The sequence below is a fragment of the Cavia porcellus genome, unplaced genomic scaffold (assembly GCF_034190915.1).
Source record: "Cavia porcellus strain 051 isolate PalLab524CR breed Dunkin Hartley unplaced genomic scaffold, mCavPor4.1 scaffold_21, whole genome shotgun sequence".
NCBI classification, from domain to species: Eukaryota; Metazoa; Chordata; class Mammalia; order Rodentia; family Caviidae; genus Cavia; species Cavia porcellus.
Genome location: NW_026947504.1, coordinates 5,128,473 through 5,146,237, shown reverse-complemented (window position 1 = coordinate 5,146,237; position 17,765 = coordinate 5,128,473). Strand labels below are relative to the sequence as shown.

General features: G+C 40.4%; 1 protein-coding gene and 1 pseudogene across 2 annotated transcripts; one reads left to right on the top strand and one right to left on the bottom strand.

The window, feature by feature from the left end:
* The first annotated feature begins 1,251 nt into the window (after positions 1–1,251).
* Positions 1,252–17,148, top strand: LOC101788523 (zinc finger protein 709-like). Of its 2 annotated transcripts, none has more exons than XM_013140856.3 (4): positions 1,252–1,699; positions 13,108–13,234; positions 13,503–13,560; positions 15,171–17,148. In XM_013140856.3, the coding sequence occupies exons 1-4, from the start codon at positions 1,673–1,675 to the stop codon at positions 16,408–16,410; spliced, it is 1,452 nt and encodes a 483-aa protein (XP_012996310.1). In that variant the 5' UTR covers positions 1,252–1,672; the 3' UTR covers positions 16,411–17,148. The 2 variants fall into 2 exon arrangements, with proteins under 2 accessions (XP_012996310.1, XP_023416216.1); XM_023560448.2 differs by lacking the exon at positions 1,252–1,699 and adding an exon at positions 1,726–1,966.
* On the bottom strand, positions 13,568–14,682 carry LOC106025104 (ubiquitin-conjugating enzyme E2 N-like; annotated as a pseudogene).
* Positions 17,149–17,765: the final 617 nt, after the last annotated feature.

Below are 17,765 nucleotides of genomic sequence, written 5' to 3'. Positions count from 1 at the left end.
ATTTAAAAAATTAGGATATATAATAGTAACTCTTTTTGATTTCCTATTAACTTGTTTTGAAGTCCTGTAATACTCCCACGATCTTATTTTGACTGATTAGACTCTGTTCCATTCTGTATGATAGTATCAAGTTTGAGGGTATAGGCAACTACTTTGAAGGCAATAAGATTCACTAAGATGCCCATTCTGGTTTGACTATTGTCTCCTTTGGAAGTCCTGTAATGTTTACAATGCCTAAGTTTTATTGGTCTTGTTCTCTACTGTTTTGTCCAACTTTATAATATCTAATGAGATAGACAATTCTTTTTAAGGAAACAAGAGACAACGTTGATAACCATTGTTGATAACCTTGTACTCTGTTCTACACCATGTGCTATGTCTATCATTGGTTTTGACTGACAGCTTTGTTTTGCCATATTTGACTGTATTCTCTCCCCCCCCCAAAAGTAATAAGAACTAAGGAGTAATAAAATCCAAAATGTGTAAATTTTGTTGTAAAAAAGCGAGGGGAAAAAAAAAGAGCTCTAATGGATATAATAGCAAGTGTGTTTAGGGGTGTTAAATAGCTGACTATATTAATGTTTTTGGATCATTGAACACAGCTGTTTGCAGTCTCCCTGTTTGAATGTCCACTTTGTATTCTTTGATACTGTGATTTGAGCAACTATTTTCAAGGTGATAATATGTAATCTATTAACAGGTGAATTCTTACTGTTATGCTTTTTTTTTTTTTTTGTAGTTCTGTATTACGTGTACCCTTACACCGCTTTGTTTTGTTTTGTGTTTTTCTCTTTTTCATCTTAAATAAAATAAAATAAAATTAAAAAAAAGGAAATACTATTGAGAGTCCTGCTGTAAAAAGAATAAGAAATTAGGAACCAAATTGGGTAACAAAACATGACAGCCTCAGTCCAGGGCCTTGGGTTCCTTATCTGTCCTTCGGGGACCGCCAGGGTCCTGGGCAGGACACAGTGGGGCTGCGGCACTGGAGCGCCTGGGGTTAAAAGGGCAGCGTGTGAGCTGGGGCCCATAAGGCTTGAGGACGCGCTTGGTGCGGGCAGCAGACCGTGAGCTCGCGGTCATCCAGTCGCGGAAGGCGCTTCTCAAGCATTCACAAGACACAAACGGCACAGCGCTCCAGGGAATTTTAAGCTACAGCCACCAGGGAGCTACTAAGCCAGGGCGGCACGCATGCGCGGAATGCACCGGCACACTGCCCAGGCGCACAGCGCCTACCATCCGGCTAAAACTGTATGCCACTCGGCCAGGCCGGCGGCAGGCGGCTTCCTTGACCCGCGTGTCTTCACTGGCGTTCGGTGGAGCACGGTGTCGCTTCAGAGACTGCCTCGCTAACCTGCACCGTGCTGACTGTTCCGCGCCTAAACCCGCCCTCCGAGAGCCACCAGCGCACGGAGTGTGGAGACATTCCGTCGGCACCGGTCCTAGCCTCAGGCGCAGGCTTGAGGACTCAACGCAGCCCCTCAGCGTGGGGGCGTGGCCCGGGCCTGTCCATCGCGGGCTCTGCAGCACCGTCCAATCAGACCCGGATCAGGCTCCGGAGGGCGGGCTTCCGGTGCCACGCTGGGTTTTAATCTTCAGATCCGCACGCTTCAGCTCCTCCTGGTGTGCGGCCTAGTAGTGAGTGGTGTGTTATCCTCTGTCGCTTTGTCACATGCCGGCGCCGCGGACGCCGGCGATGGTGAGTATGTGGCGGTCAGCACCTGGGGGTACCATTCCCCGCTGGAGGGCTGGGCCAGCTGCTTTCTGGGACCGGATCCACGTCTTCAGGTCAGCCTTACCCGGGCGGGGGCGCTCCTCGCTCAGTTTTTCACACTCCAGCAGCTCCACACATCTCCGGATCTTGCCATTTCGGGTGTCACTCGGCCCACCTCACTCCTTCGAACCAGTGAGGGACCACGCGCCGGCACTGCATTGATTTTGGGAAGCCAAACAGTTCATCGTAAAAGTAAGATACGACCTGTAGGCAGACTGGGTCGCTAAGAGTGCGTGAGCGACCCCGTATTACTTTGTCCTGGTTGCTTCTATTTTCATGTAACTTCCCTTTTAGAGTGCTACACCATTCCTTGTCTGCAGTCATTAAGCGCCCCGAGTTGGCCTTCACTGTAGGGTTGTGCATGTGCCTTCCTCCCATCATGCATCAGCTTTTAGTCAGATTGACGGACTTCAAGCCTAGGAATTCCCTAAGGCCGGCGGGTCACACCCACTGCACGCTCCTGGAGCGCTGCTTAGTCTGTAGTGTCTCTCAGCGTAGGTCCTTTTCTGAACTGCTGTGGTGTGTCACAACTCAGAACGCAGCAGGCTAGTTCTATGGCCCTTGCCCCTCTCTCTGGGATCCTGTCTAAACTCCTGCTTACGGGACACAGTAGGAGAAAGTAACCAGGTAACTTAGCGACACGTAGGCAGCCTCTGGGCTTGCCTCAGGTTCCTCACCAGCCGTGCGGAAGTGACCATGTCATTGACTATGCTAGTGCTGGGCGATGGAATCCTTGGCAGTTTCTTCAGTGCCCTAAAGGTCATGAGCTTGTCCATTGGATGAGAGGCGTAGGCAGGCTGCTGTTTGGCAGAAATAAAATCTCAAACCCACCCCAGACTTAATGCTTGGATCCCTCAGCACACACTAGGCAATGAGCTCTTGTCACTGGCCCCCTCCCACTCTGTGGAGTGCACCTTTATTTCTTTTTTCTTTAAAATTTTTGGTCTTGGGCTAGGGATTTAACTCAGTGGCATAAGTGCCTGCCTGGCAAGCACTAGGTCTTGAGTTCGATCCCCAGTACAAAAAAAAAATCTTTGGTCTTGCTGCTCTTCCCCGTTGCTCAGTTCTTTGTTTAGACATTGAGAACCTGGGTAAGACCTCTCTGGACCTGTAACAGCAGATCTCCAGTGACCTACCAGGCCCTAGGAGGTGACTAGGCCTGGAGCCTTCTCTGGGGAGTTACTTATGAAAGGTAAATGTGACCGTAACTCACTTGAGGGATGATGGACACACTGCCATGAAGAGAAAGTTTATTTGGTGCAAGGATCCTCTTGCGAGTGGAGACTGGCCTAAAAGGAAAGGAGTCAGGGGCTTATATGCATTAAACCACAGCTGGGGTGGGGGACATGGGTGTGAGGGCCAGAACAGCAGCCAGGGAGGTACATTTTGGGTGGAGTTGTGAAAACCAGGAACATCTTGGTGGGCACTGGTTCTGGGAAAGTACACAGTTGGTTGTTGCTGCCATCTGTCTTTGTGGCTGGTGTTTGCTTCTCTACTCCTGTGAAAGCTTGCTAGAGTAGCCAGGGTTACCCTTTAACCCCTTCCTTCCTCACCCAGAAGCCCTGTGCTCTTTCACCTTACATCCCCCAGAGTGTGCCATGAGGGCAAGAAGTTCATTAGGGAGTCTGGAATCCAGTATGGGGCTTATATGTATAGAAATGTCTTCTTTTTCTCAAGTCTTCCAAATGTAAGCAAGCAGTACCCTAGCTCCATCTGGGGCTGTAGGTAAATCTCTAATGTTTCACTTGTTTTTTCCCTGCAAATCCATTTTATTTCAAGGAGAAAAAAAAAAAACTAAAACAAAATTTCAAAACGTGTCGATCATGGGGCAGCAATGGTACATACAATTGTTGTCATCTCCAAATCATTCACCCAGAGCACAAGACACTTGCATTGAATTGTCTGAACAATACCAGCACAAATCTTTGTCTTTAGTGAACTCAGAGAAATCAGTAGTATAACTGTCTTAACTATTTTTTATATACGTACACATACGTTGTTTCTTTCAGCTTCTCACATTAATGAGACAATACGATGTTTACATGAGGATCTTACTTATTTCACTGATGAGTATGTTCTCAAGTTGCATCAATTTACATATAAAGGTCTCCAGTTTATCTTTCTTTATGGATCTTGGAAACAACCTAAATGCCCATAGATAACGTTTCACTTCTGTTTTGCATTCTAAAATGCCAACTCCCCTCTCCAGGATATTGTCAACAAATTTCAAACAAACACTTTGTTTTTTCCTTTTGGTGTTTTTTTTTTTTTTTTGGTGGTACCAGGGATTGAACTCAGGACCGCACGCTTGCAAGGCAGGCGTTTTTGTGGCTGAGCTAAATCCCCAGCACTCCAGCACTCCTTTTGGTTTTTTGAGACAGATTCTCACTATGTAGTTCAGGCTGGCCTTGAATTTAATGGGGATTCTCCTGTCTCAGCCTGTCTCAGTGCTGAGATTACAGGTGTGTGCCATTACACCTGGTGAGACAATATTTTAAGTCATTTTCCTTCCAGTGAAAAACCCCAGCAGTTGTCATGTTTTAAACCATTTGTTTCCTTTTTGTAAACATTTCTCATGAGGGAAAGGAAAACAATAGAAACCTAATAGTCCCCTGTTGACTTGAAGACAACAGAAAATACTTTGATTCCAGTATGAATGGCATGTCCTGGGAACATGAATTCAAGTTATCCCAAATGAAGCATGAGTTTTTCTAGTTAGAAAACAGAAGAAAGTTATTATGTAGGCAGGCTATACTAACGTGGGGAAATCTATTACACATCCCAGAGGTTTGCTTTTTGTAAGATGAGATCAAACCCAGGAATACACTACCACAAGCTACATCCCCAGTTCTTTTTACTTTTATTTTATTTTTTTGTCTTTTTTCCTTTTTATCGGTACCAGGGATTGAACTCATGACTGCCTGCTTGCAAGGCAGGCGCTTATGCCGCTGAGCTAAATCCCCAGCCCCCTTTACTTTTATTTTGTAAGTGTCACTTGACCTCAAAGTTTTCAGTCTTTGTGGCTTAGCCTTCTTCACAGCTAGGATTACTGTCATTTATCACCTTGCCCAACTTCACATGTTATAAACATTCTTAGCTTAGGGTTGGTTGAAGCTAGAAGTATGCTAAGCTTGACAATATATTTCAATAAGTCTGTTAGTTATGAGGATGTTTGGTCATATACAAAAGTTAATTGGTTATTATAGAGCCTAATATAGCTTGCCATCATTATGGAGCCTAATATAGCTTGCCATCAACTTGGAGAATTCCATCTCTCCGCAATCATGGTGTCTAGTTAGCCAAGGCAGCAAGGTTCTTAACATAGACACATCTTTATCAGAGAACTTCAGTTCATATCTGTAAACAGTCTTTGTGCCTTCCTTTTATTTTCCCTAGATGCAGATAGCCTTCTGTGGGTTGAAGTTCCCTTTTGTAAACTTTGCAGGTAGATGTGTCCTCAGCCATTGTCTTATCTTTTCCTGGTCCTGGATTTGAGAGCTGTTTGGGGCTGGCACAAGGTACCCACGACTTCCACGTGTTCTAGAATGATTTTCAGGCCCAAGGTCAACTCCTTATAGGCAATGTGAGACATGAGGTGGAGTCTCAAGAATGAGCAGAAGGCCTTGAGACTGAGAGCAATCTCTTGGAATAGGCCTCATTTTACTTTATTTTTTGTCTCTTTGAGACAGAGTTTCGTTATGCAGTTCAGGCTGCCTTTGGGCTCACTTTGTATCCCAGGCTGCCCTCAAACTTGCAGTGATTCGCCTGCTTTAGCCTCGAAAGTGCTGGGTTTACAAGAATATGCCACCATACCCAGCAAGGCCCTATTTAAATAGTTAGCTCTTTGGGGGACTGTCTCCCTCCACACCCCTGCCAGCAGAGTTGCTTGAGAATGCATTGGTAGCCAGTCAGATGCTACACTTGGGGAGCCATGTTATAAACAATTTCTGCACGTGAGGTTATCAGAGTGTCAAGGAAGAAAAGCTCTTCCAAAGCAAATGGAAACCCATCCCAGGTAAGTGGTGCAAAAATGAAAAGCAGGATGTACTGGAGTCACTGCTCTTGTGTCTTAGGAGGGTGATCCTGAAGTACTTCTGTGAGTAGGCTCAGAGTGGGAAGATGTCCCAGATGACTGGATGACATTACATGGCATTTGAGTCTGATGTGTCTGTGTTCTCTTTGATATAGGGGAATGAGACTCCCAACTTACTATGTCCGCCAGTTTATGTTCTCTAAAATCAAAGAATGAATTTTAGGAATAATGGAGGTGAAGAGTAGAATATATTTATTGAGAGAAAGGAAGCTTTTGTCTGAAGAGAGACAGAAGGGGGTCCCTAGCGGGCTGCTCTGGACTCTGTCTTTTCCAGGGACTTCTATAGAGTGAAACCATGAGTTCAAGGTAGAAGAAGACTGGGAACTCACAAAGCAGATGGATATAAGGTGGGACATAACTATAGTTAGCCAATAAGATCCTAAATTAAGGTAAAATTGATTACATTGGGGACAAATTGGGAAGCGAGCCATGTAGAAAGCAGGCATTCTCACAGAGCAGTGCCTCTTTCCTAGGGATTGGAATGGTGACTCCTGACTTCAAGGTGGTCCAGACTTAATCCCTAAGGATTGTACTTAAGGGTGTGGTTAAATATTTTCTTCCTATTTCCATAGTGTATTTTATTTGCAAGTGAAGGTTTACACAAACGTTGACAACATCTAAAGAATAACCGAACACTATTTCTCTCCATTTTGTTTATTTATTTACAAATGGTACCAGGGATTGAATTTAGGACCTTGTGCTTGCAGGTAGGGACTTGTGCCGCTGAGCTAAATCCCTGACCCTTTCTCTCCAGTTTAAATTTCCTGTTTTTTGTTTTGTCTTCTTGAGACAGCGTCTTGAACTCACTACATAGCCCAGGCTAGTAGAACTTGTGGCAATCTTGCCTCAGTAGGGATTATAGGCATGTGCCACTCCTGTGTTGTGTTGTTTTGTTTTGAGACAGGGTCTCTTTGTGCAGTTCAGGCTGGCTTTGAGCTCACTTTGTAGCCCAAGCTGGTCTCAAACACTCAGCGACCCTTCTGCCTCAGCCACTAGAGAGCTGAGATTATAGGTGTGTGCTGCCATACCCGGCTACTCCTGTTTTTCATTTCTATAGTGTACTCATTATAGTTAATGAGCCAATATACCAGATGTGATTATAGGAATGAAATAACACATTATTACTAATTGAAGTCCATAGTTAGTATTACAGTTCAGTCTCCTGTAGTGCATTTTTTTTTCATATTTTATAATTCTATTTTGTTTGCAGTAAAGTGTAGTGCATTGTTTGTATGGCTTTCAACAAATGTGTATGTCATGTATTCACCTTGATTGTATCCTGTAAAAGGGTTTCACTATAATAAAAATTTTGTGTTCAGCCTAGAAGTTTTTAGGGGAGTTTTTGAGTATTTTGATATCACTCTGTAGTCCAGACTGGCCTTGAACTCATGATGACACTTCCGCTTCAGCCTCCTGAATGCTGGGATTATAGGCATACACCACCATGCCTGGTTCCTTGGTTTTTGTATTTTGAACTAGCATTGTAGATCTGTAATAATTCCTTGTTGGTTTTGGTGTTTAAATCTTTTTATACAGTTTAGGAATTGAATTACTAGTATTTTTTGAGGAATTTTGCATTTATAATTATGAGAGTACTTGATTTGTATTTTCTTAATTGTAATAGTGTTATCTGTCTGGTTTTAATAATCAGTTAACATAGGTCTCAGATTGAATTAGGTGTTTAATCCTGTTTTCTGAAATATAGAGAATTCGTTTCAGTTTTTAAATATTTTGCAGAATCCAATAGAATAGCTTCATTTGTAGGCTGTAATTATTTACTGAATATGTAATGTAGCCTAGGCTGGCCTCAAACTTGTTTGTTAGTTTTTTTTGTCTGTTTGAGGCAGGGTCTGATATGCAGTTGAGCCTGGCCTTGAGCTTACTTTGTAAGCCCAGGCTGGTCTCAACTCCCACGATCTTCCTGCCTCAGCTTCCCAAGTGCTGGGATTACAGGTGTGCACCACCATGCCTGACTAGTCATGTAATTCTTCATAGTATTCTTTTATGGTTCTACTTAATGTCCAGAATCAGTAATTATCTTGCTTTTATTTCTAGTCAGTCATTTTTCTGCTTTTTAAAAAAATGGCTTTAGGTGTTCAATTATACTAATGTTCAGGGAGAATCTGATTTGGTGTTGTTGGTTTGTCTGTTGATTTCCTGATTGTTGTTTCATTGATTTTTTTCTAATTATTTTCCTGTGTTTAATCTACATTTACCTTGGTCTTCTCTCTTTAGTTTCATAATGTGGAGTGTTAAGTGATCATTTTAGATAGCTCTTTTATTTCTTTCTTTCCTTTTTTTGTCTTGTTGAGACAGGGTCTTGCTATGCAGTTTGGGCTAGTCTTGGGCTCACTTTGTAGCCCAGGCTTGTCTTGAACCTGCAACGATCCTCCTGCCTCAGCCCTCCCCAGGACTTGGATGACATACCCGGCTTGATAGTTCTTTTCTAATCTATGTGTTTGATGGCTTAAATCTTCTTTGAAGTCAGGCTTGGTGCTGCATGCCTGTAATCCCAGCAGTGGGGAGGCTGAGGTAGAAGGATTGCCATGAATTCAAGGCCAACCTGGGCTAGCTACACAGTGAGATCTTGTCTCAAAAAAACAAAAGGAAAAAAAAATTCTCATTTGAAGCAGCTCATGTATTCCACAGATTTTATTAAGATGGGCTTTGATTTATTTTCAGATACTCATCTTTTTCTTTTTTGTCTTTTAAAGACAGGATTTCACTATACAGCTCAGGCTGGCTTCAAACTCACTCATCTGCCTGCCTCAGCCTCCAAGTACTGAGGTTACAGGTATGAGCCACCTGGTCAGCTCAGATTTTTCTTGAGATATCTATTTGATTTGAGGAGTATTGAGAACTTTTGTGATTTAGTCTCCAGTTACTGGATGTTGCCCATCTGCGTTTTCTGTTACTTATTTCTATATAAACCCTTACATGTTCTTAGAGATTACTTTTAATATTTCCTAGCATTTGTTGTGAATGTGTTCCTCCTCCCACCACTTCTTGTTATATTTATTTATTTATTTATTTTTTTTGGTACCGGGATCAAACTCATGATCTTGCGCTTGCCAGGCAGGCGCTTATGCTGCTGAGCTAAATCCCTGACCCTAGATTCCTTGATGCTAGCCATTCTTTCTAAGGTAAAAGTGGAATCTCAGTGTTGTAGTTGTATTTCTCTAATGGTTAAAGATACTGAACATTTTTTCACATATTAGCCATTTGGACTTTTAAGAAGTGTGTATTTATTTCAGTTTTTTATTTTTTTGTGCTTTATATATTGTAGGTATAGCCCTCTGTATTAGGTAGCAAAATTTCCCATTCTGTAGGTTGTACCTTTACTATGTATGTTCCTTTCCTTTACAGAAACTTTAGTTGGGAATGGTCCCATTTGTTGATTCTTTATATTATTTCTTGTGCAGGTTAGGTTCTGATCAAAAAGTCCTCACTGCTGGTGTGATGGCACATTCCTATAATCGAAGCACTTGGGAGGCTGAGCCAGAAGGATCACTGTGAGTTCTAGGCTACCCTGGGCTGCAAAGTGAGTTTAAGGCCAGCCTGAACTGCGTAGTGAAACCCAGCCTCAAAAAGACTAGAAAACAAACAATATAGACAAAAAAGTCCTTGTCATTGCTTATGTCTTCAAGAATTTTGCCTATTTTTACTTTAAGCAGATTGTTTCTATTTTACTACTTAGATTTTTAGTTCATTTTAATTTTAGTTTAATACATGGTGAGAGATACAGGTTTTGTGTATGGATTGCCAATTTTCCCAGCAACATTTATAATAAAAGAGGTTACTTTCTTTCTTTTCTTTTTTTTTTTTTTTTTTTTTTTTTTTTTTTTTTTGTCTTTTTGAGGCAGGGTCTCGCTGTGTGGTTCAGGCTGGCTTTGGGCTCACTTTGTAGCCCAGGCTGATCTCGAACTTGCTACCATCTGCCTGCCTCAGCCTCCAAGCGCTATGATTACAGGAGTGTGCCACCATGCCCGGCTCACCTCTTCCAGTGAGTTTTTGCCTACTTTATCAAAGATCAGATGGCAAAATGTGCCTGGAACTGTTTCTGCATCCTTTATTTTGTTCCATTAATCCATGTATCTGTTTTTGTGCCAGTACTGTACTGTTTTTATTATTATATCTTTGTAGTATAACTTGAAATTTGGCATTGTGATGCTGCCTACTTTATTCTTGTTTCCTAGGATTACTGTTGCTCTTCTGGGTGTCTTGGTTCAATATGAATTTTAGGATTTTTTTCTCTAGTTCTGTGAGGAATGCTGTTGACATTTTGATTGGGTTGTGTTAAATCTATATTAATCAGCTTTGGAAGTATGGCCTTTTTGACAGTATTGGGTCTGCCTATCGAGGAATAGAGTGTTTTTCCACTTTATAATGTTCACTTTGATCTCCTTAGGCAGAGTACTGTAGTGTTTGTTGTAGAGTTGGTTCACTTCCTTGGTTAGATTAATTCCTAAGTATTTAATTTTTCTTTGTGCTACTGTGAATGGTGCAGTCTAGCGTTTGAACTTACAATGTAGCCCAGGCTAGTCTCAAATTTGCAGCAATCCTTAGCCTTCTGAGTGTTGAGATTAAAATTGTGTACCACCATGTCCAGCTTTTTCAGGGTTTTTAATCAAAAGTCCTTTTCTGCATCTGTTGAGATAATCATGTGATTTTTGTCTTTGGTTCTATTTATGTTATGTATTATATTTATTGATTTTTCATATGTTGAAGCATCCCTGCATCCCTGGAATGAAGCCTGCTTGGTCATGTATTATGTATTTGATGATTTGTTGCTTTCTCTTTGCCAGTATCTTACTGAGGATTTTTGCATCTATGTTGTTACAGTTTGGCCAGTAGTTCATTTTCTCTCTCTTTTTAGTTGAGTGCTTTATTTCTTTTTCTTTTTCTTTTTGTCTTTTTGAGACAGGCTCTCCCTATGCAGTTCAGGCTGGCCTTGAGCTCACTTTGTAGCCCAGGCTGGTTTTGAACTCGCAAGGATCCTCCTGCCTCAGCCTCCCAAGTGCTAGGATTACAGGCTTGAGCCACCACACCCGACTTGAGTGCGTTTTAAATTTCATTTTTAAAAAATTACTGCTTCAGTTTTATTGGCTGTTTTAAGATTATTCAGGATTTTTATATCTTGGTTATCTTCTGGTAATTCATATATATCTAGGCATCTATATACTTCCAACCCCCAACCCCGATTCTCCAGTTGTTTGAAGTACAGTTCATAAAGTAGTTTCAACAGTGTCCATTATGGTTTCTTTCTTTCTGTCTTTCTGTCTTTCTTGTGTGTGTGCCAGGGATCAAACTCATGACCTCTTGCTTGCCAGGCAGGCATTCATGCCACTGAGCTAAATCCCCAGCCCTATGATTTCTTTTTAATTTCTCACTGTATTGATTTGGATCTTTCTTTTTTTTGATAGGATGGCTAAAGGTTTGCCTATTTTGTTTAGTCTTTCAAAGAACCAACTCATTGATTCTTTGTATTTTTTTTCTTAGTCTCAAGTTTATTAATTTTTGCTCATTGTTTACAGTTTCCTTCCTTTTACTTGCTGGTTGTGGTATATGATCCTTTAAATAACTGCAGGTGTGGCTTGCTGGCATTTGAGGACTTTTGCATAGGTATTCAGAATGAATATTTGTCTGTAATTTTTCTTTTTCCAGATAAACTCTTGCTTTGGGTTTCAGCATAATTTTGGCCTTATAGAATGAGTTTGGAAATTTTTGCACTTCAGTTTTCTGAAATTACTGGAGGAAGATCTGCGTTAGGTAGATTTTATCATAAAATTATTTTGTCATAGGTTTTATTGTTGGGATTTTGACTACTCTGCCAATCTCCTGTAACTGTAGATCTGTGCAGATTTTGTATTTCTTCATGACTCAAGCCCATGTATGTTTCTACATGTTTGTCTACCTCCTGCATATTGTACAGTCAGTTGGTGTGTCCTCGGCACCTCTTTAATGAGATCTGGGTCATACAGTTCTGTTGTGCTTTCACATATTCTGATGGTATTTGAACTGTGGAACCAGGGAAAGCATTCTTTTTACCTGTGATTTAGCCTCATTTTTAAAAATCCTAAGTCTTGTCAGGCATGGTGGCTCATGCCTGTAATCCCAGCACTTGGGAGATTGAGACAGGAGGATTGTTGAGAGTTTGAGACCAGCCTGCGCTACAAAGTGAGCTCAAGGCCAGCCTGAACTGCATAGCGAGACCCTGTCTCAAAAAAAGACAAAAAAAAAAAAAAAAATCCTAGGTCTTTTTGGGTTATGCCGTATTTCATACGTTCTTCTCAGCTTTTACTCCTCAACCCAGGCAGGAGAATTTGTGGGGTTAATGGAATTTGTTAGATATTCATTATTCTGATAAGGTTTGTAAATGCAGTTTTTGTTAATTGACCAAATTTTTTGGAAGTTAGTGAAGCTTTGCAAGGATATAATTTGCTAGAGGTACCATCTTGGTGATACTGAATTTTTTAAATGTTACTCATGGTGGTTTAACAAAAAACTATATGAACCTTGGTCTTAGATACTGCCTGCAGTATACAACTTGCAAACTTCGCAGTGTTCTTCTGTAATCACACAGTACCTCTCTTGATCTCCAGTTAGCAAATTCCAGCAGGAATGAAAGACTGTTATTTGCTAAGGGTGCTCATTAGGAACTCGTGTTTAGAATATTTGGTAGCCAGAGTTAAGTACTGCTGCAAAAGTGGAAGAAAACAATAAGATTTTAGAAGATGAACTGGAATTCAGTAAATACCATATACTTTGGACATTTCATTTAGGCACACCAAGCTATTCTTACCATTTAGATTAGCAGAATTCCTCTGAAGTGGTCAGTTCTCTGATGCCACCAAAGAGCCAGTTTTTGCAGCAGGTATTTCTAGGGGTTAGTATTCTTGGATGTTCTTATATTAGCTTTCTTGCTAGTGCTTAACAGGACTTTGTTATGCCAAGTATTGGAGATATATTCACTGGAGTTCTCTCCAGTTAGGGATTACCCAAGAACACATTTTACTTCCTGGAGTAGTAGCAGTGAAATGGGTGTTTGTAGTCTTTTCTACTATTTGAGTAGTACAGGTCTAAAGCCAGAGTGGTTGTGAGTGAGCAGAGCTGAAGAGTAAGCTTTGATAGCCATGCCATGAAATGTTTGGAGACCACAGAATCATGTAAATACCTACATACTGTCAGTTACTAGGGACCTCAGATCTCACCCTGTTGTTACATTTCTGCAATGTTTTAGAACCCTGTGTCCTTTGAGGATGTGGCTGTGAACTTCACATTGGAGGAGTGGGCTTTGCTGGATCCTTGCCAGAAGACTCTCTACAAAGATGTGATGCAGGAAATCTTCCAGAACCTCGCTTTTATAGGCAAGAATGTCACCATTTCTTTACTTCGTATCTAGAAAAGAAGTGTTGGGCTGTGGCACAGCTCCTACCTGGCAAGTGCGAGGTGTTCTGAGTTTGGTTCCCAGTACCACCAAAAGAAAAAAAGGAGGGTTTATTTTGGCCAACTGAGAAGAACATAGGAAGGAAATACTTTAATGAATAAATCAGATAATCTAACAGTATAGAGTTCAGCTAAAATTTAGTATTTCTTTGTGATAATTCTTAAAGATTTTCTTTGTCTACATTTTAGGAAACAAATGGGAATATCAGAACGTCCAAGATAATAAAAGGGCTTTGAGAAATCTAAGGTAATTTATATTCAGAACAGTAAGAAAGTGTGTTCTTTGAGAATATTTTAGCATTTCTTATTTTTATAAAGGAAACTAGCTAAACATATAACTTCGTAAGCTTTTATTTTTTTAAAATAACAAAAAATATTTTACTGAAACAAGATTTACACAAGTTTCCAGACAAGCTATACAGAATGTTAACAAGCTTTTTTGAGAGGGAAATCTGCACTTGCCTGCAAATCACAATGTTATTAGTCAGGGCTGTGATGTTAATGTTCCCATTTTGGTTCAGACAATCACCCCTTGTGCATCTGCAGTGTCTAAATAAAGTTAGACTTGGCTAAAGAGCATGTCTTACAGAACTGGTTAGTTGGTTTTAATCAGTGCAGCCAGATCACCATAAAAGTAGGGGCAGGAAGCCCATAAAATTTTGAAACTACCTTTCCTCTCAAAAAAAAAAGAACCCCAATACCCTTGCAGCCAACCCTGACAAGACTGTCATTTACAGTGCTTTATACTTAAACTGTGATGAGGGACATGAATAAAAGCAGAGGGCCACTGCTTTTCAGTGTTTCATAACAATCCAGATAAAACTTGGAGCCTCTGCTCATGCTTTACTACAGTGAATCAGAACAAGACATAGATTTGCTAATGTGCGTTCAGTCACCAAAGGACTAAAAATATGACCCATGGCATATAGCCTTGCCCGCTCTAGCTGTTGCTATGGCTTGGGCTTCCTTGGTGTTCCACTGTTCTGCTACATTGTTTGCTAATGGGTCATCTGTATCAGGAGTATTAAAAGAAGCCTGTATTGATAGCAGAACTGTGTAGATCTACAGTAATGGTGACCATTTATCTTTCAAAATATCTAAACATATTCTTCCCAACTTGCCTACATTAGGATGATGAATTTTGGTTGTGAAACATACTTCAGGTGCTGCCATTGGGATTCTTCTGGCATAAATAGTCCAAGTTTAAAAGTCTGTCTTTCAAAGGGGGAATCCTGGGGACCAGCAGTGACCATGTGAAAATAATGGGCATTGTTTTTGTCTGGTTCTGCTTTAATCCCAGAAATCACTCTGCAAACAAGTGCTGGGTTTCCTTAATGATCCTTACCACCCTACGGGGCAACCCAGACATCCTGTCAGATTCTGAGTTTAGCTCTGGTCACATCTCCAGCTCTATCGCCTCACAGATGAGTGAAAGACCCTTCATGTACTTTTATTCTTGGAGAAAGTTTACCTACACACACAGTTCAATGTAATACATACTCATTGTTTTCAAAATCGTTGAACTGGCCACAGCCAAGAAACTACATCTAGAGGTATTGCTGTTTTGGCTATAGCTGCTGGAAACCATATTGCACATTAGTCAGTCTGTTTACTTTCCAACGGATTGGGCATGTCATGAAACCTACCTTTCCTAATATTAGTGGTTATATAAAAATCAGGAATAATCAATCATGTGCTTGTCATTTTTTACAAAAGTTATAAGGTAAAGAGACTTTGTAAATGTAAATATGAGAGTTAATGAGAAACTTTCAGTAAGGTTTTAAGTCTTGATCTCTTAGCGTGAAACCCTGTGAATGAATGAATATGTTGTTTCATATGTTGTTTATTCCTTAACAGGCACATCATACCTCACTGTGAACACAGAGGATACAAAAGTGAGAAATATGCAGAAAAGCCTTGTGGATTTAAAAAACATAGGGAGTCCCTCATTTCTCTCACAAATGTTCAACAACCCATAGTACTTCACACTGGAAAGCAAAATAAAAGAATGGGTGGGGAAGCCTTACCTTATTTCAGTTATATTCAAAGATATGGAAAATCTCACACTCTGAAGAAGCACTATGTGTGTAAACAATGCGATAAGTCCTTCTTTTCTCATGCAAGTATTCTAAGCCACATGGTAAAGCACACTGGAAATGGACGTTTTAAATGTAAGGTATGTGGGAAACCATTTTATTTTTCTTTTTTACTCACAAGACATGAAAAATCTCATACTGGGGAGAAACCCTATAAATGTAAACAGTGTAAGAAAGGCTTTAGTTTGTTTTCAGGTTTTAAAAGTCACATGGTAACACATACTGGAAAGTTACCCTTTCAGTGTAAGGTATGTGGGAAAGCCTTTCTCTATCCTAGTGTATTTAGAATACATCAGAGGACTCATATTGGAGAGAAGCTATATGACTGTAAACACTGTGGTAAGTTGTTTAGTTCTTCACATTACCTTTCTATACATGAAAAACGTCATGCTGGAGAGAAGCCCTATGATTGTAAACATTGTGGGAAGGCCTTTTATTCTGACACACAACTGAGAAGACACAAGATAATACACACTGGAAATGAACTGCATACATGTAAGGTATGTGGGAGATGTTTTGATTTTCCCTGTTTATTAAGAAGACATGAAAGAATTCATACTGGAGAGAAACCCTTTAAATGTACACAATGTGGGAAAGCCTTCAGTGTTTCTAGTTCCTTTCACCGGCATAAACGATCTCATACCGAGGAGAAGCCCCATAAGTGTAAACAGTGTGGGAGACACTTTAGACTTCTCCACACCCTTCAAGAGCATGAAAGAACACATACTGGGGAAAAGCCCTACGAATGTGACCAGTGTGGTAAAGCCTTCAATCATAAGAGTACTTTTAGAAGACATCGCAAAATTCACAGTGGACAAAAACCTTATGAATGCAAACAGTGTGGTAAGGCCTTCACATATTTGAATTCCATTCGAAATCATGAAAAGATACATACTGGAGAGAAGCCATATGAATGCCAGCAGTGTGGTAAAGTTTTCTCCGTATCTTCCAGCCTTAAATACCATGAGAGAAAAGCTAGGTGTGGTAGCACATGCCTGTAATCCCAGCACGCAGGAGGATGAGGAAAAAGGACTGCTGTGAGTTCAAGGCCAGATTCAATGACACACTGAGACCCTTTCTCAAAAAAATAAAAAGAACCCAAATAGCAGAATTAGTATGAGAATTAATGACATTGAAAGCAAAAAATCAATACACAAAAAACCAGTACTTTAAACAGATGAGGAAAAAGAGCCTAAGTGATACCTTAAATAGGAGACAAAGATAATGGAGAGACATGAATCAGAAATGAAAGGGCAAGACTGCAAGGAAGGAGAACGAGAAGTGAAGAATGCACCTGTGAGTTGGTGCCATGTGCAGGCTACAACTTAATGCTTGTATTGTTTAGGATTCTTCTGACTTTGCAGGCCTAAACCTGATAGTCTAATCATCTATTAAGAGAATAACAATATGCAATGTAGCATCTACGGAAGATCTACTTTTGAAGTTGGTAGCCATTGCTAGTTCCCTGCTAACTTGTTTTGAAACCCTGTATTGTTTTGATTATTTATATCTCATGACATGGGTAGCTGTTTCAAAGATAAACACGGTACATTATGATAAACCATTTTGGATTTACTCTTATTTCGAAGTCCTGTATTGTTTTGTATTTTGATTTTATTGGTTCTATTCTGTTTTGCTTGATTTTACTGTGTGAAGATGCAGCTAGCTATTATGAAGACAACAAGAAGCATTATGGTAACAATTGCTGATTTCCTATATTAAAATCTTGTGTCACACTGCTTTGTCTGTTTGATTGGCTTTATTCTGTTTTGTTTGTTTTTATTCTCATTAAAATAAAACTTACAAGGGGCTGTAGCTCAGTGACATAAACATTTGCTTGGCAAGCACAAGGTCCTGAGTTTGGTTCTTGGTACCTAAATAAATAAAATAAAAATTACAAAAAACAGAAAGGACATACACCGCTACAGGTTCTCTAAATAACAAATGCTGTGCACAACTGTGCAGATTTGACAACCTCCATGAAATACTTGGTCACACAAATTAATTTTTTTCAGCTCTCAAATGTTAAAACAACCACAGACCGCAAGTATGCAAAAAAAAAAAAATTGTCTTAGGACTGAACATGTGTTGGCTCCTTCCTCTTGTCATGTCCTCTAAACCAGTGGTGGTGACCCTATGGTGAACATGCCTCAGCCAGCTGTTAGTAAAAGCTCTAAAAGGTTCACCATTGCTGCCCTAAACCATCAAACAGTGTAACAACTATTGATTTCCATGATATGATATCATGATGTGTGTATCAGAACTGATCTAGAATGATTTAAGGCATCTGCATGTCACGTGTTGAATACTGTGTCATGTTATCTAAGGAACTTGATCATCACAGATTTTGGAATCC

Bases quoted from the DNA above. Each gene is read 5' to 3' on its own strand.
- LOC101788523 (XM_013140856.3), top strand. From the start codon at position 1,673: ATGCCGGCGCCGCGGACGCCGGCGATG. The intron at 1,700-13,107 runs GTGAGTATGTGG...GCAATGTTTTAG, and splicing joins CGCCGCGGACGCCGGCGATG to AACCCTGTGTCCTTTGAGGA. The intron at 13,561-15,170 runs GTAATTTATATT...ATTCCTTAACAG, and splicing joins AGGGCTTTGAGAAATCTAAG to GCACATCATACCTCACTGTG.